General features: G+C 47.0%; 1 protein-coding gene across 1 annotated transcript in view; it reads right to left on the reverse strand.

The window, feature by feature from the left end:
* CREBBP (CREB binding protein) overlaps positions 1-26,121 on the reverse strand; it is a 1,321,122-nt gene that overhangs the window by 818,795 nt on the left and 476,206 nt on the right. Inside the window, exon 12 of the mRNA XM_069210450.1 lies at positions 7,649-7,773. Within this exon, the coding sequence (XP_069066551.1) occupies positions 7,649-7,773 (125 nt within the window). The remainder of the gene's footprint in view (positions 1-7,648; positions 7,774-26,121) is intronic.

Genomic DNA, 26,121 nt, shown 5'->3' on the forward strand with positions numbered 1-26,121 from the left:
ATGCACCCTTTCACGGAGGCTGCAATGGCAGGCCTAGAGTCAGTTTGCATGGGCTTGATGGGTGGCATAATACATGCTGCAGCCCAAAGGGGGACCCCCTGGATGTACCAATGCCCAGGGTACCTAGGTATCATATACTAGGTACTTACATGGGTGCACCAGTATGCCAATTGTGGATGTAAGACGTTACCAGCAACTAAATTTAGGGGAGTGAGCACAGTCACTGGGGTCCTGGTTAGCAGGATCCCAGTGAACTACAGTCCACACAGACATAAAAAAGTCTCCCACTCGTGTGTCTGTTGGTGATTTCTGCTGAGGAGATCTGCCAACTGATTGTCTATTCCTGGAATGTATTGTGCTAGTAGATTAATTTGATTGTGAATTGCTCATTTCCAAATTGTTTGGGCTAGAAGGGACAGCTGAGATGAATGTGTCCCTCCCTGTTTGTTGAGATCCCATCGCCCTTGAATGGTCTGATTGTTGATAGGTGAGCTCCCCAACCAATCACTGATGCATCTGCTGTAATTATGGTCTGAGGCACAGGGTCTTGAAACAACCATCCACCATTTAAGGGACATGTGTGTTTGGCAGTCCATCAATACTAGATCTTGAAGTTGACCGTGTTCTTGTGACCATTGTTGTGCAAGGCACTGTTTTAAGGGCCTCATGTTTAATCTTGCATGTGGGTCTATTGCTATGCAAGATGCCATAATTCCTAGAATCTTCATGATAAATCTTACAGTGTTTTGTTGATTTGGCTGTATGAGTGGTATTACATTTTGGAAAGCTTGTATCCTTTGTATTTTTGGATACGCTAGAGCTAGATGAGTATTTAGGATAGCACCTAGGTACGGTTGTACTTGTGCTGGTTGAAGGTGTGCCTTTTGGTAGTTTATAGAAATCCCTAGTGTGTGCAGAATTTTCACATAACGAGTATGTTTTTGGCATTGTGTAAGATTGCTTGATTTTAATAGCCAATCGTCTAGATATGGAAAGACATGGATGTGTTGTCTTCTTACGTATGCCGCTACTACTGCTAGACACTTTGTGAACACCCTTGGAGCTGTTGTTATGCCAAATGGCAACACTTTGAACTGGTAGTGTTTTCCTGTTATGACAAACCTGAGGTATTTTCAGAGTGCTGGGTGGGTGGGTATGTGGAAATAGGCATCCTTGAGGACTAGAGCAGTCAAAGTCTTGTTTTTGCAGTAGTGGAATAACATCTTGCAGAGTTACCATGTGAAAATGCTCTGACAAGATGCATAGACTGAGGGGACTGAGGTCAAATATGGGCTTGAGGGTGCCATCATTTTTGGGAATTAGGAAGTATAGTGAGTATACTCCTGTTCCTTTTTGGGACTGTGGAACTAATTCTATTGCTTGTTTGAACAGTAGAGATTGTACTTCTTGTTGTAACAGAACTGTATGTTCGGGGGACAACTTGTGGTATCTTGGTGGAATGTTTGGAGGGTGGATATCAATTCTAGGCAATAGCCAGTGCAGATAATTGATTGTACCCAGTTGTCCATGGTGATATTTTGCCAATGTGAGTGGAACTGCTGTAGTCTTCCCCCCCACAGGAGATGTGTGAAGTGGAAGGGAGGGAAGGAAGGTTTAGGGTGTGTTGTTTTTTGTTTACAGGTTTAGAATTTACCTCTATTTCTGAAGTATTGAGTTCTATAGGATCCTCTAAACCAACCTCGTTGATATTGGGTTTGTTGTGGTTGCTTTGTTTGGGAGGTAGAAGCCTCTGAGGATTGTAGTTTAAAACCTCCTCTAAACTGTGGCCTGCAAAATGAACTGCTATATGGGGTGCTGTACAAAGCGCCCATTACTTTCGCAGTATCCGAGTCCTTCCTCAGTTTTTCAATAGTGGTGTCCACTTCTGGGCCGAAGAGGTGCTTTTTATCAAAAGGCATGTTAAGCACAGCCTGTTGAATTTCTGGTTTAAAACCAGAGGAACACAGCCATGCATGTCTTCTGATTGTGATGGCAGAGTTTACGCTCCTTGCAGTTGTATCAGCAGCATCAAGGGCAGATCTTATTTGATTATTGCTAATCGCTTGCCCCTCTTCTACTACTTGCTGTGCCCTCTTCTGGTGCTCTTTTGGGAGATGCTGTATAATATCCTTCATTTCATTCCAATGGGCCCTATCATACCGGGCTAGAAGTGCCTGAGAATTAGCAGTTCTCCACTGATTTGCTGCCTGTGTAGCAACTCTTTTCTCTGCTGCGTCAAATTTTCTGCTCTCCTTACCAGGAGGAGGTGCATCTCCTGAAGACTGGCTATTTGCCCTCTTTCTTGCTGCACTGACTACTACTGAGTATGGCGGGACCTGGTGAGTAATGTAATCTGGGTCAGAGGGTGCAGGCTTATACTTTTTATCGATTCTAGGTGTGATAATCCTAGATTTTACAGGCTCAATAAAAATTTGGTCTGCATGTTTAGCCATGCTTGGTAACACTGGGAGACACTGGTACTTGGAATGTGTAGAAGAGAGAGTATTAAATAAGAAATCTTCTTCCAATGGCTCTGAATGCATGGTTACCCGACGATAAGCTGCTGCCCTGGATATCACTTGGTTGTATGCAGTGGTATCTTCTGGTGGAGAGGTTTTTGATGGATAAGTATCTGGGTCATTATCTGGGATGGGATCAGGGTCATAAAGATCCCATGGGTCTGCTGTACGTCCTTGTGAATATAACGAATGTGTTGGAGAAGGCATTGGTGGTGGGCTGTTGTGAGGTGAGACAGATCATTGTGGAGAAAGAGGAGGAGACGTATGAAGAGGTGTTGGCTTCTTTTGTTTTTGCACCTTTGTTGGTGGTTGTACAGAGTCCAGTTCCTCTTGGAAAGCCAGCTTTCGTTTTGTTTTTAAAGGAGGTGCAGTGACAATTCTTCTAGTCTCTTTATGGATGTGTATTCTGGATTGTCTCTCATCCATGATTTGTAAAACTGGCTCAACGTCAGGCTCTTCCTCAGAGGTTTTATGGGATTCTCTCTTTTTTTTTTTTATAAAGTCCTTGTTCCTCTGTAGATATGGATTTTTTCAGCTACCAAGTTTGTTGTTTTTCGGTCCCGAAAAGGTAGTGGAAGATCTCAGCTCCGAAGTTGATTGACTAATTTTCAGGTCCCGAAGAATGGGCTTTTTTACTGGAGTCCGAAACTGAGCCTTTGACAGATTTACTCGACTCCAAAGTAAACAGAAGAGTGGCCTTTTTCGGCACCGACCCCTAGGGCAGTCGCCAACATTATTTTTTCAGGCCACACCATGGCCTTCCAGCAGTGGTGTACCCAAGGCCTTCAAATGACTTTTGGGCAGGGGTGTAGGGGCAGACATACTCACATACTGTCCAGCTGAGATGGGTCTGTCGTCTTCAGACTCTTGTTCGGAATCTGTCTCTTTGATGGAGACTGCTGACTGCGCCTGCTCTTCTTCAGCGACGTCGAGATGTTCACTGCTTTTCGACTCCATTTCGAGTCTTCTAGATCTCTGAGGGTCTTCTTTGATCGAAATGATCGGCAGGCCTCACAATCTTCCTCCCGATGGTCTGGATAAAGGCACAAATTACAAACGCAAACCAAGTGCTGGTCTGTATAGGGGTACTTCGCATGGCACCGAGGCCTTTCTACTCGGTAGGCACGAATAAGTTGGGCGCACGCACCCCGAAGGGCGAAAAAGAAGGTTCCGACAGTACTACTGGTTCGATGCTAGATGGGAAACACAATCTAAACAACACTGACGAATAAGAAGGTTTTCTGAGGTTTTCCGAATCAAGATCTCGGAGCGAGAGGAAACAAGTCCGAACCAGACTTCGAAAAGAAAACAATCTCAATGGAGTCGATGCCCATGCGCAATGGAACCGTGAGGAGTCACCACTCGATCCTGGGACTCTGAAAAGACTTCTTCAAAGAAAAACAACTTGTAACACTCTGAGCCCAACACTAGATGTCAGAAGGGATATGCATAGCATGTGTATCAGCAGCTATGCCATCAAGCACATTAATTAGTACATGCACCCAGAGGGCATCCCCTGAAAACCTACCAACTACTGGTGTGCTGTTTGACTAGTTTTAGCCAGCCGGCCACCAACAGATGAGATTCTGAACCCCAAGGGTGCAAATTAGCTATGCAGGAAGCGTATTGCATTTTCAGGCTGGACACACCTCTAGGGTGACCGGACTGAAATGAACACAACCTTAGGAATTCTGCAATCTTGTGTGAGGTGGAATTAGGAACTCTGGACAGGGTGATGCCCACTCCCCACAGCAAGTGGTCATCTAGGGGGGTGTAGTGACCCCAAGGGTAAGTAGCTCATTGGCCAATACCCTTCACTCCCCCGTATTTAGGGGACCCCTGGATAGCAGGAAGAAAGGTTTTCGCTGGACACAAAAGGAGACGACAAGAAGCCTGCTGAACCCAAGGGGAAATGACTAATTTGGCACCAATCCTGCTAGCCTGCCTGCTGCACCCGACCCTCAAAGAGCAACTGACATGTCCTGATGCTGCAGCCTCCAAGAAACTGGGAGAGCTGCGAGTGCTTCACAAATCACCAAGAAGAACTCCATAGGGACAGAGGAGCAGCTTCCCTGCATCTGCAGGCAACCAAAATAGAACTGTGAAGACCCAGGGCTTCCAAAACCAAACAATGGACATCACCACTGCACCCGAGCCGCCTGCGCCCAGCTGAAGTGGGCCAACATCTTCAACGTGGTTCCCAGGCCCCTCAAAGATGAAGTCCACCTTGCATTCACCCACTGTGGACTTCCTGACGGCGCTCGCAGTCCCTGTCTGTAGGGCCCCCTCAACCAGACCCCGTCTGGTGACGGAGACCAAACAGTCCACTGCACCTCTGCTCCCAGAAATCAGAAGAGAACCACTTGTGTCTCTACGTTCCCCACGCTCTTGAGACCCGAGCCCACTTGTTGGTTTGGTCAGAATGGTACTTCAGTCCATGCCTGAAGCCTGTTTGTATGTGCCCCCACTATCGCAACTGTCCCGGTGACAAAAACCAGACTGTCCAAAATACCTCTGCACCTGGCCACCCCGACAGCGGAGAAGAGGACCACTGGTGTCACTATGTCCCTGAGCATCACCCAGACTACACTCTCAGTCCACCCCTGCAGCATCTTTGTGACTGGACCGATCCCTATTGACTTATACGGGGCACCCAACGGTACACTGCACCCAGCCGCCCCAGTCCCATCCAAAGTGACCAGTTGGTGTGGCCTAGGACCCTGCCCCTTACTCACCCTAAGTCCAGAAGATTGGTCCTGTCAGTTGCTGTGAAGTAGCTTTTTGCCAAGTATGTTTTTATTACCATAGTTTCACATTGCAGCTACAGAAAAATGCAGTTTTGGATTCTGAAAACTCCCCCCAAAAAATCCTATTTGAAAAGTACTTGCCCGATTCCGATGATTTTGACAACAAATTTTTTATAAAAGTAATGTTATTTTTATAAATTGGTGTCTGATTTCCTTATTGAGTGTGTCTTGCTTACTGTCTGTGTATGCAACACATGCTTAGCACTACCCTCTGATCTGCCTGCTTGCCCACACTACCACAAAAGAAAGCGTTTGCAGTGTCATTTGTGTGTCTGTAATTTCTCTGGGGTTTGTTAGGACTATTTACAGTGTACATCTTTTTGGTCCACTAAATAAAGAGCCAGCTTCTTACACTGCTGACCTCTGAAGATGCACTGCAACTACCGCCATCACTTTCATGAGCACCTGTGGGCACTTGTGCGGACAAAGGGGAGCAAAAATAACTGGTAATGCTCCTGTCCCACAGTGAACTGCACATAGCGTCAGTGGGTGTGCAGGATGAGAATGTGAAAATAAGAGTCTTGCAGGTCCAATGCTACTATCCAGTCTCCAGGGCAGACAAAACCTTGGCCAGAGTGAACATCATGAATTTGTCCTTCAACAAGAAGGCATTGAGAGGGTCAAGACATTCAGGTCGCCCTTACTCACTGAGGCCTTTTGACAAGGCTCTCTAATGTAATGAGTAAAAACAAATTTAGGATCCAGACACCTGTGCGATGGCATTGTGCAATATCTGCTCATTGTAGGTCTGGAATAGGGTTTTAAACTCCCCTCCCCAACCCCAAGGAGGAGGTCTGTAAGGACCTCATTGCATGGAAGTAATGGCTTTGTATCTATCTGCCCAAGCTTACGCACCACAGGAAGTAAGTTTGGCTTCACCTACAGTGTGGGCAACAATTGGTCAAGGACCTCGGCCGCTCTCTGCATAACCATTGTGAAAAAGGCACTATTTTCTTTCATTACCTGGTGGAGAAACAAATTCAGTATCTGGCAAGGTTTCTAGGCCACTGGCATCCTGGAGATATTCGAACCAGTAATTATCGGTATATTGTTGGATAATTTTGCCCCCAGGAATCTAGGGGTAGTTATCAGGATCCATCCTGAATAAAGCAGGAAGTGTGTGGCCTTTCCATGAGGCAAGGGCAATGTTGAGTCTGATGGGACACCAAAAGGCTGCAACCCAGCTGGACCAGGGCATGGCCTTGGTCTAGGCCAGAGCAGAACCGACTCAGTGAGCATAATCAGTTACGCGTCAGTATAGACTCTACATGATCTGGCAGGGGCTGTGGCACCAGAGTTAGCATGAAAGCCCGAAAGGAACCTGTAGCAAGTCCAGAGGGTCCCACTGGTGCAGAAGACGGATGCACCAGCGAGGCCCAGACAATGCTTCTCAGTTGTTTGGGGTTCAAATGCATCCTAGAGGGAGAAGGTAACGAGCCAAATAGAGGAAGCATGGCTTACTGGATTTGATGCTTTGTCGCTGATGGGTCAGGAAAGTCAGACTGCCTCAGAACAAGGGCTGGAACCCGCTCCGAAAGGGATAGTCTTTGACAGCGAGACCAAGAATGTTGACACCCTTGAGTCCTCTCTGCAGATCAAGAGTGGTGGGAGGGGGGCCAAGCCCGCCTGGACATTTTATGTTTCTTCTTAGACTTACCTTAAGACTGCAAGTGTGACTGAGATCAGCCACGGGAATGACTTCAGTGTGGGACCGGAACATTTCCTGCAACCTCAACCGGTTAGAGGTGTAGTTGTTTCAAAGTTCGGCAGCATACCTTTTGCCTTTGCATTCCAGAAAGGACTAAGGATTTATGTCACCACCTGTTGGCGCGTAGGCATACTGTTGAAGAGACAGATTCAAGAATACCTATAACACTGATTTCTCTCATATAAGTGATGTTGCTTGATAAACTGTGTACAGCAAATTAGACTATAGTATATTCCTACTGAAAAAGAAAGTCACACGTAGAACAGCCATGTTCTAAATTCTTATGTGCTCAACCTATCAACGGAAACTTGAGATGTTTTTGCTCATGTTCAAAATGATGATAAAAGGAGCTCTGCATAAAAATAATCTGAATAATGTGGTCACTAATATCCATGTTTAAATCTTTTTATATGCAGCATTATGTATGAGGGTAATGCAAAACGTGATTGATTTCTATCAGCTTTTATTCTTGGTATCCTATGTGCAGCATTTAAAGCTGGAATGAGACTAGATTCAATTGAACTTTACACAGGTTATAAATACGCCCACAAAAATAATTCAGCATTAGAAAGCAAACGAAGATCACTTTCACAGAAATTTAAAGAGATGCCTACCGCTGGAACAGCACCTATGTTGTTCATCTGCACAGCATGGTTTATTGGAGAAGCAGCACGGGGTCCTAGGGGGGCCTGTGGCATCTGCACATTCCCTATTGCCATGCTGCTAAACTGATTCAATCCTGTGAAATACAAGATAGATGTTAATAGCTGAAAACAAACCCCATGGTACAGAACAGCAAGAATACACAAAGCTGCAGTGAGTGTAATACTATGTTTAAATACATTAAACCTATGTTCTAGGATGGGAAGTAAGTGACCTTCTCCATGCACAGCGTCTTTTTAATTAGATGACATATACTTTTTAATGTGAGAGTAAATAAGACAAAATCCAAAAGAGTGAGTTGTTAATGGGTGATATCCCCAGGAAGAATTAAGAGTTTACCAAGTGTTGACAATAGGCCACATAGCGGGAAATGGCCAGGATGTTTTAGACAGAGTATAACATTCCTGGGGATGGTCTGAACAGTGCTAGTGTTCTTGTACTCCCATACATGTGGGTGGGTCTTACACATGACAGGAACCCCCCAAAACTGAGACTATATTAAGATCACACTGACTCTACATCAGCTTAACGCTGTTAGTTATGACCTCCCATATGCAGGACTAACATCTTCTTTGGGATCAGCTTCCTGAATTCAGCATTCAGTCTAGTTTTTAGTACTGTACAGTTTTCTGGTTCACCCATGCAAGACAATAAAACCCACTAAACTAGTACATACTAGCTAGCACTTAGAAAACTTCAAAACTAAGAGGAAGAACGTTTTTTTTCCCACTGGCCTTTTTCTAAAAGCTAAGAGATCATCACATTAAACGCAAAAACTTTGTGGATACCATTTTAAAAAGAAAAAAACGTAGCACTTTAGTTAACATTTCTGAAAAAACTACAATTAGACAGTACCTCTGTGCAGCAACAGGTAGCGCCATTTGGTTCTGGCTCGTCTGTGGCCCAAGTAAACATGTGGGGTGCTTATATGGGTACAACCACAGCATGTTGCCGTCAGTTACTTTTCAAGAGCATTCCATGTTAAAAGCTTGGAGCCACAAAGGTTGCTGATGTACCAGTGTGCAGAACCTAAGGACTTTATAATGACCAGCCTACATGGAGAAATCCTTTCAAAGAGCAGGGACGATAAGTAAAGAATTTGCAGCTAGACAGTCTCTACCAGACAAGGCCTTATAGAAAGTAAGTAATTTGTTCATATGATAGAGACTTCTAGACTCAGATTCCTTACCTTAGAATAGATGCCCAAGCAATACCCCTCCGGAGGAGAGTCTGCAAAAAGATTTAGAACAGGAAGTCCTGGATGACCAAACTGTCACAACAGCTCTCACTGTCCAGACAGCTGTTCTTGGTAAATGTGTGAAGAGAAGCTTGCGTTGCGGCATGAAAGATGGCCAGGACAGGGACTCTACAAACTAAAGCAGTGTTGGCAGCTTTGGTTCTGGTGGAATGATCCTGCAAGCCCTCTGGGGGTTGTCTCTCGGCCAGTATCAATCATGGGATAGCCCATTTCTGTAAGGCCTTTACTTTCTTTGCCCGGATAAGCCAAAAAAAAAAAAAGAGTTGATTATCTACCCAGAAATCTCTGGTACCATCAATAGAGACCAGCATTACTCTTTTTGGGTCCAAGGGATGGAGTCTTTTCTCCTTTTTAGAAGCATGTGGCAGAACAAAGTAGGTAATGTGATGATGGTCAGGCCAAAATTAAAAGGTGTTACCAATTTGATGGGAAAGAGGCACGTGTTCTCAAAATCAGTTTGTCTGCAAAAACATTGAGCAATGATGGTGCAAAGAAAGAGCTTGAAGTTCACTAACCCTCCTGACCAATGTAACGGTCACTAGAAAGGCTTAGGTTTTTAAGGTCAACAGGATAAAAGGCAATTGTGTAAGGGTTCAAAGGGCGAGCACATAAGGAAGGTCAACCCAAGGTTCAGGTTTAATTGGGGCACGATGAAGGTTTTTGGTGGGAACATATCTTGTAGACCTTTTAGAAAATGAGTCACAACAAATGACTTGAAGAGTAAGGGCTGATCTGACAACCGCAAGAACGCACACATGGCCTAAAGGAGCCCTTTAACTTTGCCAACAGAACAAACAAACAAAAACTGAGAAAGATGCAGAAAGGGGATCAACAGTTTTGGAGGCACACCAAGCCACAAATCTGTCCCAATGGCAGGCGCATTCTACCTTGGTTGAAGGACACCTGGCTGTTAGAATGACAGATTTCTGAATGGAGATAAAAAAAATATTAACTGCTGCCACTCACTCTACTTGCATGAAGACAAAGTGCACAGGTCTGGGTGCAAGACTTTGCCCTTTTGCTGCAACAGAAGATACTTAGGAACTGCCAGCCTGATTGGATGACCGATGCACAGGACTTCAGGATACCATACTCTGTGCCCAATCAGGAGACAGAAGAATGATTTGTGCCCGGTCGTTCACGCTCATCATGAAGACACTAGATAGGAGTGGTATCAGCAGAAAGGCATACAAGAGACCTGAGCGCCACTCAACGTAATGCGTATCCAAGTCAGAACTGCTGACATTGCACATTCTCTGTATTGGCAAAGAAAACTAACCAAGGTCCTCCTCAGTCTCTGAAGAGATATTGCCCTACCTCAGAATGGAGAAGCCATTTGAGATGTGCTAGGCATCCACAGCTGAGTTTGTGCACTCTGCATTAAGAAAGCCCACCAGATGGTGAACCAACAGGGAAATGTCCTGAAGTTCCCAGCCATGTCCAGAGACACAGGACCTCTTGACAGAGTTAACAACCCCGCCCTGTCATGCTTGTTGCAATACCACATGGCGGTGTGTTGTCAGTGTACACCTGAACTAGCCTTTCCTTGATGGAAGTAAGAAAGGTCTTCTATGCCAGTCGGCTCACTCTCTGCTCCAAAAGGTCTATTTCGAGCTGAGACTCTGCCAGAGACCAGAATAGTCTGATCTCCACCTCTTTCAAATGCCCGCCCCACCTTAGGAGTGCCACATTCGCCACTACAGTCAGCTCTGCGTGGGTTAGGGCCTTCTGCGGACCCAATCGCAGTTTGTCGGCCACCACAACATACCTTTCGCAGTTCCCTCCTGTCAGGAATGCCTATTATTGTGTGGTCATCTCCAAAGGTTTGGACTGAAGCTGTTGTTTTTTTGAAAGAGCACTGAGGCCTGCTAACCAGACCTTAGAGTCTGCGTCCTCACCCTAAAACGGAGCATGTTTTATTGGCATTTATCCAACTGGCATAAGCTAACTTACTTTAAGTTCCTATTGTATGGTACACATGTACTCGAGCCTGTAACTTATACAGTCACCCCTGGAACTGCAGAACTGATTGTGTTACCCTAGGTCCAACAAAAGTAAAACTTGGCCCCCAGTCTGCAGCTGCAGACTGGAAGAGCAGTTGAAACTGCTAACTCGACTGTCATTTAAAGCAACGGCAAAGCCCAACCTTCCCTTTCTAATGTACACACATCAACCTTAAGGCAGATCTAACGAGCCCTAATGCAGGGTGCCATTTTAAAAAGTGGAACAAGCAGGAGTGGTTGGTCTGCGTACCTACATAGGAATGTCCATATATTCCTGAAAAAGGTAAAGATACCCAAACTATAAGACCACAGGGAGCCATACTGCAAGATTGAGCATCCTGGGCTCGGGGTGCCTGATTATTCTCCATGGTTCAGCGTGAGGTCTGGCCTGGAAGACTTTAAATGCTAGGTGGATGGCTAACAGCTCCAGTTAATTAACAGGGTGACTGGTGCCATGCTTCAAATTGCCCTTGAGCACGGAGGTCCTGTAAATGCACCCCAACCCCGTGAGGGTAGCATCCGTTGTAATGGTATGCTACAGAACAGGGCCCAGAAAGGCCCCCCTGTGAATCAAATTCTTGTAGTTCCACCAGTGCAGAGTGTGATATGTGCAGCTACCGACCAACACTAGATCTTCCCAGTGACCTTCTGTTTGAGACCATTGCTGCACTAAGCATTCCTGCAATGGGCGCATGTGTAACCTGGTGTAGGGGACTATGGCAATACTGGAGGCCATCAAGCCAAAGGGGTGCATGACTGCTCTGAGTGTGACCTGTCGATGTGGCAGAAAAAGAGGGATCAGCGCTTGGGAGGACTGTACCTTTGCGGGACTGGAAAAAGGTATTGCCCTCTACTGAGTTGAGAACTGCCCCTAGATAGGACTGGATCTGAAGGGACTGGCGATCAGAACTGGTGGTGTTGATTGATGGTAAACCTCAAGTTGTGTAAGAGATTTATAGTAGCCCGAGTGTAAGGAAATTCTTCTTTTTGAGTTGTCATCCCTACGTTCTTGTACTAATGCAGCTGGTATTTACCCTTTAACTAGTAGGTCTTTGGCTTTTACTCAACTGAGTTAGTGTAAGGAAATGCCTCCTTGGCATGGTTACCCCCTGACTTTTTGCCTTTGCTGATGCTAAGTTATGATTTGAAAGTGTGCTGGGACACTGCTAACGAGGCACCAGTGTTCTTTCCCTAAACTGTACCTTTGTTTCCACAATTGGCATAACCCTGGCACTCAGGTAAGTCCCTTGTAACTGGTACCCCTGGTACCAAGGGCCCTGATGCCAGGGAAGGTCTCTAAGGGCTGCAGCATGTCTTATGCCACCCTAGAGACCCCACCACTCAGCACATGCACACTGCTTCACAGCTTGTGTGTATTGGTGGGGAGAAAATGACTAAGTCGACATGGCACTCCCCTCAGAGTGCCAAGCCAACCTCACACTGAGTGTGGCATAGGTAAGTCACCCCTCTAGCAGGCCTTACAGCCCTAAGGCAGGGTGCACTATACCACAGGTGAGGACATATGGGCATGAGCACTGTGCCCCTACAGTGTCTAAGCAAAACCTTAGACATTGTAAGTGCAGGGTAGCCATAAGAGTATATGCTCCACTGTTCCATAATGGCTACACTGACAACTGGGAAGTTTGGTATCAAACTTCTCAGCACAATAAATGCACACTGATGCCAGTGTGCAATTTATTGTAAAATACACCCAGAGGGCATCTTATAGATGCCCCCTGAAAACATACCCGACTTCCAGTGTAGGCTGACTAGTTTTTGCCAGCCTGCCACACACCAGACATGTTGCTGGCCACATGGGGAGAGTGCCTTTGTCACTCTGTGGCTCGGAACAAAGCCTGTACTGGGTGGAGGTGCTTCTCACCTCCCCCTGCAGGAACTCTAACACCTGGCGGTGAGCCTCAAAGGCTCACCCCTTTTGTTACAGCGCCCCAGGGCATCCCAGCTAGAAGAGATGCCCGTCCCTCCGGCCACTGCCCCCACTTTTGGTGGTAAGGCTGGAGGAGATAATTAGAAAAACAAGGAGGAGTCACCCACCAGTCAGGACAGCCCCTAAGGTGTCCTGAGCTGAGGTGACCCTTACTTTTAGAAAGCCTCCATCTTGTAGATGGAGGATTCCCCCAATAGAATTAAAGCTGTGCCCTCCTCCCCACAGGGAGGAGGCACAAAGAGGGAGTAGCCACCCTCAGGGCCAGTAGCCATTGGCTACTGCCCTCCAAGACCGAAACGCACCCCTAAATTCAGTATTTAGGGCCCCCCACAACCTAGGAAACTAGATTTCTGCAACCTTAACAAGAAGGACTGCTGACCTGAAGCCCTGCAGTGAAGACTGAGACGACAACTGCTTTGGCCCCTGCCCTACCCGCCTGTCTCCCAACTTCGAAGAAAACTGCAACAGCGACGCATCCAACAGGGACCAGCGACCCTCTGAAGCCTCAGAGGACTGCCCTGCAAACAAGGACCAAGAAACTCCTGAGAACAGCGGCCCTGTTTAACAATCTGCAACTCTCTGCAAAAAAGAAACAATTTTAAAGAACTCACGTTTCCCGCCGGAAGCGTGAGACTTTCCACTCTGCACCCGACGACCCTGTCTCGACCTGCGGACAACCAACACCTCAGGGAGGACTCCCTGGCAACTGCGAGCCCGTGAGTAACCAGAGACGACCCCCCTGGCCCCCACAGTGACACCTGACCGCGACTGCCTGTAACAAGGGACCGGACGCCTGGAAGCAACACTGCACCCGCAGCCCCCAGGACCTGAAGGAACCGAACTCCAGTGCAGGAGCGACCCCCAGGCGACCCTCTGCCTAGCCCAGGTGGTGGCTACCCCGAGGAGCCCCCCCTGTACCTGCCTGCATCGTTGAAGAGACCCCCGGGTCTCCCCATTGCTTTCAATACAAACCCAGACGCCTCTTTGCACTCTGCACCCGGCCGCCCCTTGTGCCGCTGAGGGTGTACTTTCTGTGCCTGCCTGTGTCTCCCCCGGTGCCCTACAAAACCCCCCTGGTCTGCACCCCGATGACGCGGGTACTTACCTGCTGGCAGACAGGAACCGGGGCACCCCGGTTTCCATTGAAGCCTATGTGTTTTGGGCACCTCTTTGACCTCTGCACCTGACCGGCCCTGAGCTGCTGGTGTGGTAACTTTGGGGTTGACTTGAACCCCCAACGGTGGGCTACCTTGGACCCAACTTTGAACCCTGTAAGTGTTTTACTTACCTGTGAACTTAACATTTACTTACCTCTCCCAGGAACTGTTGATTTTTCCAGTGTCCACTTTTAAAATAGCTTATTGCCATTTTTGTCAAAACTGTCCATGCTATTGTGATTATTCAAAGTTCCTGGATTACCTGAGTGAAATACCTTTCATTTGAAGTATTACTTGTAAATCTTGAACCTGTGGTTCTTAAACTAAGAAATGAAAATGTCACTTACCCAGTGTACATCTGTTCGTGGCATTAGTCGCTGCAGATTCACATGTTGTGCATAGCCCGCCATCTGGTGTTGGGTCGGAGTGTTACAAGTTGTTTTTCTTCGAAGAAGTCTTTCGAGTCACGAGACCGAGGGACTCCTCCTCCTTTGCTTCCATTGCGCATGGGCGTCGACTCCATCTTCGATTGTTTTCCCCGCAGAGGGTGAGGTAGGAGTTGTGTGTGTTAGTAATAGTGCCCATGCAATGGAGTGAATAAGTATGTACCAGTTAAGGTTTAAGTAATATATTTACAAAATGTACAAAGTTGAAGATAACTTCCAAACGGCTACAGGCTCCCGGGGAGGCGGGTAGGCACATGTGAATCTGCAGCGACTAATGCCACGAACAGATGTACACTGGGTAAGTGACATTTTCAGTTCGATGGCATGTGTAGCTGCAGATACACATGTTGTGCATAGACTAGTAAGCAGTTATCTACCCAAAAGCGGTGGCTCAGCCTGTAGGAGTGGAAGTAGTCTGAAATAGAGTTCTTAGTACGGCTTGACCTACTGTGGCTTGTTGTGCGGATAGCACGTCTACACAGTAGTGCTTAGTAAATGTGTGAGGCGTAGACCATGTGGCTGCCTTACATATCTCGTGCATTGGAATATTCCCTAGGAAGGCCATGCTAGCGCCTTTCTTTCGGGTTGAGTGTGCCCTTGGTGTAATGGGCAGCTCCCTTTTGGCTTTAAGGTAGCAGATTTGGATGCATTTAACTATCCATCTGGCTATACCCTGTTTTGATATAGGGTTTCCTGTATGAGGTTTTTGGAATGCAATAAACAGTTGTTTTGTTTTTCTGATTTGTTTTGTTCTGTCAATGTAGTACATTAGTGCTCTTCTGATGTCTAATGTATGTAGTGCCCTTTCAGCTACATAGTCTGGCTGTGGGAAGAACACTGGTAGTTCTACCGTTTGATTTAAGTGGAACGGTGAAATAACCTTTGGTAGAAATTTTGGATTGGTTCTTAGGACTACCTTATTTTTGTGTATTTGGATATAAGGTTCTTGTATTGTAAACGCCTGAATTTCACTTACTCTTCTTAGAGATGTGATGGCGATGAGAAATGCAACTTTCCAGGTTAGGAATTGTATTTCGCAAGAATGCATGGGTTCAAAAGGTGGACCCATGAGTCTCGTTAAGAAGATGTTAAGGTTCCATGAAGGAACGGGTGGTGTCCTTGGTGGTATAATTCTTTTGAGGCCTTCCATAAACGCTTTAATGACAGGTATCCTAAATAGTGAAGTTGAATGGGTAATCTGCAGGTATGCAGATATTGCTGCAAGGTGTATTTTAATGGAAGAGAAGGCCAGGTTTGATTTTTGTAAGTGTAGTAAGTAACCCACTACATCCTTTGGAGATGCGTGTAATGGTTGAATTTGATTATTATGGCAGTAGCAAACAAACCTTTTCCATTTGCTTGCATAGCAGTGTCTAGTGGATGGTCTTCTAGCTTGCTTTATGACTTCCATACATTCTTGGGTGAGGTTTAAGTGTCCGAATTCTAGGATTTCAGGAGCCAGATTGCTAGATTCAGCGATGCTGGGTTTGGATGCCTGATCTGTTGTTTGTGTTGTGTTAACAGATCTGGCCTGTTGGGTAACTTGACGTGGGGTACTACTGATAGGTCTAGCAGTGTTGTGTACCATGGTTGCCTCGCCCATGTTGGTGCTATCAGTATGAGTTTGAGTTTGTTTTGACTCAATTTGTTTACTAGATATGGAAGGAGAGGGAGAGGGGGAAAAGCGTACGCAAATATCCCTGACCAGTTCATCCATAGGGCATTGCCTTGGGACTGCCTGTGTGGGTATCTGGATGCGAAGTTTTGGCATTTTGCGTTCTCCTTTGTTGCAAATAAGTCTATTTGAGGTGTTCCCCAAATTTTGAAGTGTTTAGAATTTGGGGGTGAATTTCCCATTCGTGGACCTGTTGGTGATCTCGAGAGAGATTGTCTGCAAGTTGATTCTGGATCCCCGGAATAAACTGTGCTATTAGGCGAATGTGGTTGTGAATTGCCTATTGCCATATTTTTTGTGCCAGGAGGCACAGCTGTGTCGAGTGTGTCCCCCCTGTTTGTTTAGATAATACATTGTTGTCATGTTGTCTGTTTTGACAAGAATGTACTTGTGGGTTATGATGGGTTGGAATGCTTTTAACGCTAGGAAAACTGCTAGCAGTTCGAGGTGATTTATATGCAGCTTTGTTTGATGTACGTCCCATTGTCCTTGGATGCTGTGTTGATTGAGGTGTGCTCCCCACCCTGTCATGGAAGCATCTGTTGTTATCACGTATTGTGGCACTGGGTTTTGGAAAGGCCGCCCTTTGTTTAACTTTATACTGTTCCACCATAGAAGCGAGATGTATGTTTGCCGGTCTATCAACACCAGATCTAGAAGGTGACCCTGTGCTTGTGAACATTGTGATGCTAGGCACTGTTGTAAGGGCCTCATGTGCAGTCTTGCATTCGGGACAATGGCTATGCATGAGGACATCATGCCTAGGAGTTGTAATACCGTCTTTGCCTGTATTTTTTGTGTTGGATACATGGTTTGTATAACTTTTTGGAAATTTTGAACCCTTTGTGGACTTGGAGTGGCTATTCCCCTTGTTGTGTCTATTGTTGCTCCTAGGTATTGCTGTACTTTGCACGGCAGAACGCGTGATTTCGCATAGTTGACGGAGAAACCGAGTTTGTAGAGGGTTTGTATGACCTGATCTGTGTGGTGTGAACACTTTGTCAGTGAGTTGGTCTTGATTAGCCAATCGTCTAGATACGGGAATACGTGTATTTGCTGCCTTCTGATGTGTGCAGCTACTACTGCTAGGCATTTTGTAAAGACTCTTGGTGCGGTTGTTATACCGAACGGCAATACTTTGAATTGGTAATGTATTCCTTTGAATACGAACCTTAGGTATTTCCTGTGCGAGGGATGTACCGGTATGTGGAAATATGCGTCTTTGAGATCTAAGGTTGTCATGTAGTCTTGTTGCTTTAGCAATGGTAACACTTCTTGTAGCGTGACCATGTGAAAGTGTTCTGATTTGATGTAGGTGTTTAGTGTTCTGAGATCTAGGATTGGTCTCAGTGTTTTGTCCTTTTTTGGTATTAGAAAGTACAGTGAGTAAACTCCTGTGTTTATTTGTGTACCTGGTACCAGTTCTATTGCGTTCTTTTGCAGTAATGCTTGAACTTCTATTTCCAGAAGGTCTGAATGCTGTTTTGATATATTCTGTGTTTTTGGTGGTATATTTGGAGGGATTTGGAGAAATTCTCTGCAATAACCATGTTGGATAATTGCTAAGACCCAAGTGTCTGTTGTTATTTCCTCCCAAGATTGGTAATACTGACTTATTCTTCCCCCCACTGGTGTTGTGTGGAGGGGATGAGTGACCTGTGAGTCACTGTTTGGTTGCAGGTGTTTTTGGGCTTTGAAATTTTCCCCTGTTTCTAGGGAATTGTCCTCCTCTGTACTGGCCCCGAAAGCCTCCCCTTTGGTACTGTCCCTGGTAGGTAGACGGTGTTGAGTGTGAGGTACTGGCTTGTGTGGCCTGACCCCAAAACCCCCCTCTGAAGGTTGTTTTGCGGAAGGTGCCTTAAGTGCCTTTGCCCTGCGGGGAATAGAGTGCCCCCATGGCCTTGGCAGTGTCAGTGTCCTTTTTTAGCTTCTCAATTGCAGTGTCCACTTCAGGTCCGAACAATTGTTGCTCATTGAATGGCATATTGAGCACCGCTTGCTGTATCTCCGGTTTAAAGCCAGATGTTCGTAACCACGCGTGCCTTCTTATGATTACTGCTGTGTTAATTGTTCTTGCAGCTGTGTCAGCTGCATCCATAGAGGAGCGTATTTGGTTATTGGAGATGTTTTGTCCCTCCTCAACCACCTGTTTCGCCCTTTTTTGTAAATCCTTGGGTAGATGCTCGATGAGGTGCTGCATCTCGTCCCAATGGGCTCTATCATATCGCGCTAGGAGCGCTTGAGAGTTAGCGATGCGCCACTGGTTTGCAGCTTGTACTGCGACCCTTTTTCCGGCTGCGTCGAACTTGCGGCTTTCTTTATCCGGAGGTGGTGCATCGCCTGACGTGTGAGAGTTGGCTCTCTTGCGAGCTGCCCCTACTACAACCGAATCTGGTGGGAGTTGTGAGGTGATGAAAGCAGGGTCTGTGGGCGGTGCTTTGTATTTCTTTTCCACCCTTGGTGTTATTGCTCTACTCTTGACAGACTCTTTGAAGATTTGCTTTGCGTGCCTTAGCATTCCTGGGAGCATAGGCAGGCTCTGGTAGGTGCTATGGGTGGAGGAGAGGGTGTTGAAAAGGAAGTCATCCTCGACAGGTTCCGAGTGTAGCGACACGTTATGGAACTCTGCTGCCCTAGCTACCACCTGTGAATACGCTGTGCTGTCCTCTGGTGGTGAGGGCTTGGTAGGATACGCCTCCGGACTGTTGTCTGACACTGGGGCGTCGTATAGGTCTCAAGCGTCCTGGTCATCTTGGCTCATGGTGGTGTGAGCCGGTGAGTGTGACGGAGTCTGTGCCGGTGATATGTAAGTTACAGGTGGAGGAGAGGGTGGCGGAGTTACCTTCTTCACCACTTTTGTTTGTGGTGCTTGTTCCTGTATTTAGAACTCAAGTCTCCTTTTTCTCCTAATAGGGGGAAGGGTGCTGATCTTCCCTGTTCCACTCTGTATAAAGATCCGCTTTTGAGTGTGGTCTACTTCAGTGGACTGTAACTCTTCCTCGAATCAATGTTTGCGCAATTGAGAGGACAGTGATTGCTCCTCTGAATATGAGCTGGTTGTTGGCTCGGTTGCCGGTCGTTTCGGCACCGAAACTATGTTCGTACTCGTTTTCGGCTCCGAGGCGACTTTTCTCTTTTTTGGAGTCGAAACTTCTCGGCGTCGATCCTCCTCGGTGCCGCTGTCTCTGCGTCGAGCAGCTTCGGCTCCGATGTCTCGGCGTCGATCTTTGTCGGCAACACTTTCTCGGTCCCGAGATTGCTGCGTGCCTGTGTCTCGACCCGAGTCGGACGATCTCGGCACTAGTTCGGCCTTTTTCGGTGCCGATGGGCGGTCACCGACTTTATGGGTTGAGCCATGGCCTGTTGGCAGTGGCGTCCCCTGGGCCTTGTCTGTTTTCTTGTGTGCTGGCTTCGACGTCTTACTCACTGTTTCGTGGACGTCGAATTCCTCCGAGTCCGATTCATGGATAGAGAAGGCTTCCTCTTCTTCTCCTTGTTCCTCGAACTCTCGGTGTCCTGTCGGCGTGGACGCCATCTGTAATCTTCTGGCTCGCCGGTCACGGAGCGTTTTTCGGGATCGAAACGCGCGACAGGCCTCACAAGTTTCTTCCTTGTGCTCGGGCGACAGGCACAGGTTACAGACGAAATGTTGGTCTGTATATCGGTATTTGTTGTGGCATTTAGGGCAGATTCGGAACGGGGTCCGTCCCATGAGCCTCGATGTTACACGCGGTCGGGCCGACCAGGCCCCGACGGGGGATCGAAATTACCCCGAAGGGCTACCGGAGCTCTTCACGATTCGATGTCGATTCTATCTAATCCGATCCAGAACGCAACAATACCGACGTAATTTTCCGAATTTCTAACTATCTTTCCGTTCCGAACCCGGACCGAAAAGGAACACGTCCGAACCCGATGGCGGAAAGAAAACAATCGAAGATGGAGTCGACGCCCATGCGCAATGGAAGCAAAGGAGGAGGAGTCCCTCGGTCTCGTGACTCGAAAGACTTCTTCGAAGAAAAACAACTTGTAACACTCCGACCCAACACCAGATGGCGGGCTATGCACAACATGTGTATCTGCAGCTACACATGCCATCGAACATATATTTTTCTATGTTAAAACCTATTGGCCTGGAATTGTCTTTGAGTGTGTGTTCCTCATTTATTGCCTGTGTGTACAACAAATGCTTAACACTACCCTCTGATAAGCCTACTGCTCGACCACACTACCACAAAATAGAGCATTAGAATTATCTCTTTTTGCCACTATCTTACCTCTAAGGGGAACCCTTGGACTCTGTGCACACTATTTCTTACTTTGAAATAGTATATACAGAGCCAACTTCCTACAGTTGGCTTACCTGAAAGTCCCTAGTAACTGGTAACCAGAGTACCCATGGCATTTAAGTTACAGGGTCCCTCCCCCTCCTGTCCCCCCCACCTCCCCCCCAAACGTATTGCAGCACTGGTTGAGCCACCCTTGGTGTGACACTAGCAAAGCAAGACTCCCAAGCTCACCATTTGCACACTGGAAGGGCCGTTTAACTGCTGGCCCTACTTTACTATTTGAAACAATGGCAAAGATGGACTGGTGTAGGAATGTACCCTCTTTCTAGCATGTTTACCCCCACTTTTGAGTGAGTGCTTTCCCTGGAATCCTGCTAACCAGGACCCCAGTGAATGTGATCCCTTCCTCTAAATTTGGTTACTTAGGACTTTCCACACCCCACAATTGGCATACTAGTGCCCCCATATAAGTCCCTAGTATGGTGCTTAGATACCCAGGGCACTGGGGTAACAGAGGTTCTCCATGAGTTGCAGCATGTATTGTGCCACCCATGGGAGCCCATACAAACTGTGTCTGCAGGCCTGCCATTGCAGCCTGTGTGAAAAAGGTGTATGCACCTTTTCAATACAGGTCACTGCGCCAGGTCACTGTAAGTGACCCCTATAGCAAGCCCTCCTAGCCCAGAGGGCAGGGTGCAGGTACCTGTTTGTGAGGACACCCCTGCATGAGCAGAGGTGCCCCTATGAACTCCAGCTCCATTGCAATGGACTTCGTAAGTACAAAGAAGCCATTTTACCCGTGTACTGGACACAGGTCACTACCCCTGTCCAGCTACCCAATGGTAACTCCGAACCTGGACATGTTTGGTATCAAACATGTTAGAATCATACTCCAATACTGTTGCCAGTATTGGGTTATGATTCCATGCACGCTGGGGGCTCCATAGAGGACCCTCAGCATTGCTCACAGCAGTCTTCTGGAGCTTTCTAGGCAGCCTGTGCTTCTGCCAACCCTCAGACAAGCTTCTATCCTCCTGCTGCTTGACCAGCTCAGACTGATGCAGTCAGAACAAAGGATTTCCTGTGGGAGAGGGAGGTAACACCCTCCCCCTTAGTCATAGGTGTTACATGGCTTGGGCGGGATAGCCTCCGCAAGTCACTGGCATGCTTTGAAGGGCACATTTGGTGCCCTCCTTTCATAAAACGGTTTGCACCAGTCCAGGGACCACTGGTCCCTGCTCTGGTGCGAAAATGGACAAAGGAAAGGGGAGTGACCACTCCCCTATTTATCACCACTCTAGGGGTGGGTGCACAGGGCTCCTCCAGGTGGCCACTTGATTCTGCCATTTTGAATCCAAGGTTGGCAGAGGCCTCTGGGAGCATCTGAGTGGCCAGGTCAAGTAGGTGACGTCACAGCCCCCTCCTGATAGGTGGTCACTCTGCTAGGTGACCAATCCCCGTTCCTGGGCTATTTAGGGTCTCACTCTTGAGTGGGTCCTCAGATTCGACATGCAGGATTCAAGCAGGATTCCTCTGCATCGTTTAATTCATCTTCTGGCCGCAGGGACAGCAAATGGAACCCCCAGGAACCAACAATCTGCAACTTTAGCGATGACCGCTTTGCAACATTGTTTCTCTGGCTCCTGTCCAGCAACTGCAACATTTCCCCGGCTGTGCATCCTCTGAGGGTGGCGAGTCTTCAGGCTGCACAAGAATTAAGAAGGCATCTTCCTTGGAGTGAAGGAATCACTCCCCTGCTTCTGCAGGCACCAACTGCAACAACCGGCTGCGTGGATCAGCTCTCTTCCGGAACTGCGTGGATACTGCATAACAGGTGGTTGTCTGGAGTGGTCCCCTTGGTCCTCTCTGCCAGCTGTCAAGCCATTGACTCTTCCTGCAGGACAGTACCTCTGTGTACCGTGAATCTTGCATCTACTAAGGCTTGTTTGCTGCTCCTAGGAATCTTCAGCTGTGTAACCCCGTCCCCCCCAGCACTTCTTCCTGCAAAGCACAGACTCCTGCCTGCTGCTCCAACACAGTGGGACTCCTCTTCAGGAGTGCTGAGTGGGCCTCACTTCGACTGTACTTGCTGCCAGTAGGATTCTTGGGTCGTACAGAATCCTTTTCCATAGTCCTCCTGTTGGGTTTGGGAAAACCAGGTACTTACCTTAGCTCTCCTGGTCGCTGGAGGTCACTCTGGTACTCACCTCTTGGGGTTCCTAGTTCCTCCAGCTCCACTCTAACGATTCTACATCCTTGGGTGGGGGACTGTATCTCGCATTCCACTTTCTTAGTATATGGTTTGGCCCTCAATCAATCAGTATTTGTAAACCAGGGCTACACACCCGTGAGGGTCTCAAGGCCCTCCCATAAGGCCTACACTATTTTCTATTGCTTTCTATGCTCTTTACTGATTGCTAATGTGTATGTAATAGGCAATGCCCCAACTGGAGGTAAGTAAACACACTATTTAGTATTCTAGTATTTGTGTTACCATAATAAAGTACCTTTATTTTTGTAACACAGTTTCTCCATGTGTGATAGTGCTGTGCAACTATAGTGGTACTGCATAAGCTTTGCATGTCTCCTAGATAAGCCTTGGCTGCACATCTACAGCTACCGCTAGCGAGCCCTGGCTTCCTAGAAACTGCTTACATGTCACTAATAGCGGATACCTGGAATAAGGTGATAACACCATAGGTGCTCCACACACATCAGGACAGCTTTCTACACCTGGTATATGTTTAAATCACCCCTCTGGTAGGTCTACCAAATCGTAAGGCAGGGTGCAACATATTCCACAGGCAGAACATATAACTTTATATATTTTGACAGAGAAAATACAGAACTATTGGTTTTACTGGGGAAAAGCTTGGTCCCTGATAGGCTGTGTTAACTCTCGAACGATGCGACCAAAGTGGGTCAAATCCAAGGTATCAAACAACCATTAAACCCGACTTGAGTCTCAGGTCGAAATAAATGTAACAAGTTGCAGTGTGCTGTTTTAACAAAGTTGCCACATTGCTGCCTTCAGTATCCTGTGCTCACACTGGTTGCACACGGGGTCCTGTAGCCGAGACAGCTTTCTGCTCTCCCAAGGACACATGCTAATGACTCCCAGGAAAGAATACAGTAGGGGCCTGCTCTGGAAGGAGGGTTCACCTCCTTCCTGCAGGAAGCCACACAGGTCGTGGTCCAAAAGGCAAGCTTCAAAGAAGGAGCCGTCTTTCAAGGTTAAATAGATAACACTTTGGAGAGGGACTGCTCCACTGTTCAGGCAGACAGACTGGCACTTGGGACAGGAGAGAGGAAACATCTGGGTTGGGCTAAGGAGCTCCACAGGCCGGGAGAAGGCTCCTGCCATACTGAAAGTAGACAGAATGGTGCATCCTGGGATAACCTGATGCCACACTTTGCAGGAAGCGGTCATCAGGTTGGATGGAACCTTGATGCTCATTGGCTACCAACCGCATCCTGCCCGAGGGCATTTTCTGCACCTAAGTAGGGCACCCCTTGGACCTCGAACCCAGCTCTCGACTGGATTGGAAGAGGCCCAAAGGACTGCCCTGCTACACTGTGGAACCAGCAAGGAGAGGCTGCACTGGCATGGACTGCACCTGTTAAACCTGTTGACTAGCAAAGAGGAAGGATTGTGGCTGCTGTGTACTGCTTGAGAAGAGGCTGTCTCCAGAACCCAGCCACAGCATAGAGACTGCAGGAGTCATTGGGCTGGCCTCCTGTTCACAGCACAGGAACTCAACAGCTGAGAAACTTGCTGAGGCAAACTGTTAGCCCACAGACTCCGACATGCTGCTAACCATTGTTGTACAGCACCTAGGACCAGGAGCTGCACACAAAGTTGCACCCGAGTTCACTGAGCCCAGGAGTGTTGGGGTGCAGCCGGGACCACCAGAGGATGAGTTATCGACCCAGGAAGGATTGGCTTGTGACTGCAAGACTGGGCGACCAGTAGTCATTCAGCGATTGAGCTTCTGCCAGTACCAACAGGACTTTGCGGGACGTCAACCATGTGACCAAAACCACCTTACACATTTATGGACTGAGAAGTAGTCACAGTAAGACCCCCCTCGACCACATCGCATCCACAGCTTGCTTTGAGCAGCTTCAGCAGCCTTCATTCCTTCCACAAGGATCACTTCCATAGAAAAGCCCTGTAAAGGATAAAAGTGACTCGAACTGAATGAGACTGCTTCCCTTATAAGGAAACTTTTTTGAGGACCTTGCTGGTTCTCCTGACTGCCTTAGAGTGAAGAATGATAGGCCAGCCCAGAGCCTTCATTTTTAAGTGCACATTTTAACTTGGCATTTCTTTTCTGTTGGTAACATTTCACGTCTTTTATTTATGTGATAATGTTATGTGAAGTCATTGTACATGTTATTTGTTCCTAGTTAGTCTGTACACTCCGTCCAAGGTTAAGCACATACAACACGGTGCCTAAACATTCTGATTTGTCCACGGAGACAGCTCCACGTTTGTAAACATATCACAGCATTGAGTTTGCACCTCTGAGGCAATGTGAAACAGATGGTGCTTGTATTATATAAACTGACTCTGCACTATATGCGACAGAGGAGCACTTCCCCAGGGTTTATCCGGGAATGTCGCACTCAGTGCCAGAGATGCAGTTTGGCGGATTCTTATCCGACCTCTACCCTTCACAGGGCCAATAACCTGCACTACACCAGACCAGCATTCTTGTACGTCTTACCCAGGTAGGGGGGTTCAGATTTTCCCAATAGAAATGGAGAGTCCGCTCCCACTATGCTCTCAGCCATATAGGTAGTTACAGATAGGAATATATAAAAACAATGACAGAACCACGGTTGAACTGTTTATCTTTTTCACCAACTTTGTAATGTTGGTTACCATGCACTATCTAGTTTGCCTAATAATCAGAGTTCATGTTTTTTATGCAAGAATAAGACTACTGCAATAAATGTCTAAACAACATTTTAGCATTCTTTATTGTCCAATCTTGGGTAGTCCAAGTGGCAACAAAAGGATAGATCTGTTTCCACTATTTCCTTGGGAATCTGAATAGTCATGCTCGAGGTTGTAGAACTCATCTGATACTCTGGTGTGTTTATGGGTTCAGACAGGGCATTGTAAGCTAGCTAGGAATCGTGTCAACATGTCCAGTAGTATATGCGGACTGATTCCCTATACCCTGACATTTATGTTGAGCAAATACACAGTCCACCTTTATTCGTAGGAACCGTCTAACAGACCTAAAGCTGGGGCTGTCTAAAGTGACCCTAAACAACTGCATATCACTAGCCCAATCCTTTTGGTAAAACGTTTCTAAGTGTCAAATTTGTTGAATGTGACAGTGCTTGTTCTGATTTGAGTGAAATATCGATTCACTTTACCTTGTAAATTCTATATTGCCAGATCACTCTGATGGATCTTTTTCATTGTGGTGTCCAAAAATACATTATAAATACAGCCCAATTGGTGCCAGATTTCGTTGGTGTCCTGTTGCTTTTTTCATCAGCCATTTTGACTACTGTCCTGATTAAGGTTTGATTGCCAGGACGTTTTTTTCAAGTGTATTTTTAAAAATAAATAACTTGTATACAGGGATTTTGGCTGTTTGAGTTCTATTGCAAGATAAAACATTTGGGGA

The sequence above is a fragment of the Pleurodeles waltl genome, chromosome 10 (genome assembly GCF_031143425.1).
Source record: "Pleurodeles waltl isolate 20211129_DDA chromosome 10, aPleWal1.hap1.20221129, whole genome shotgun sequence".
NCBI classification, from domain to species: Eukaryota; Metazoa; Chordata; class Amphibia; order Caudata; family Salamandridae; genus Pleurodeles; species Pleurodeles waltl.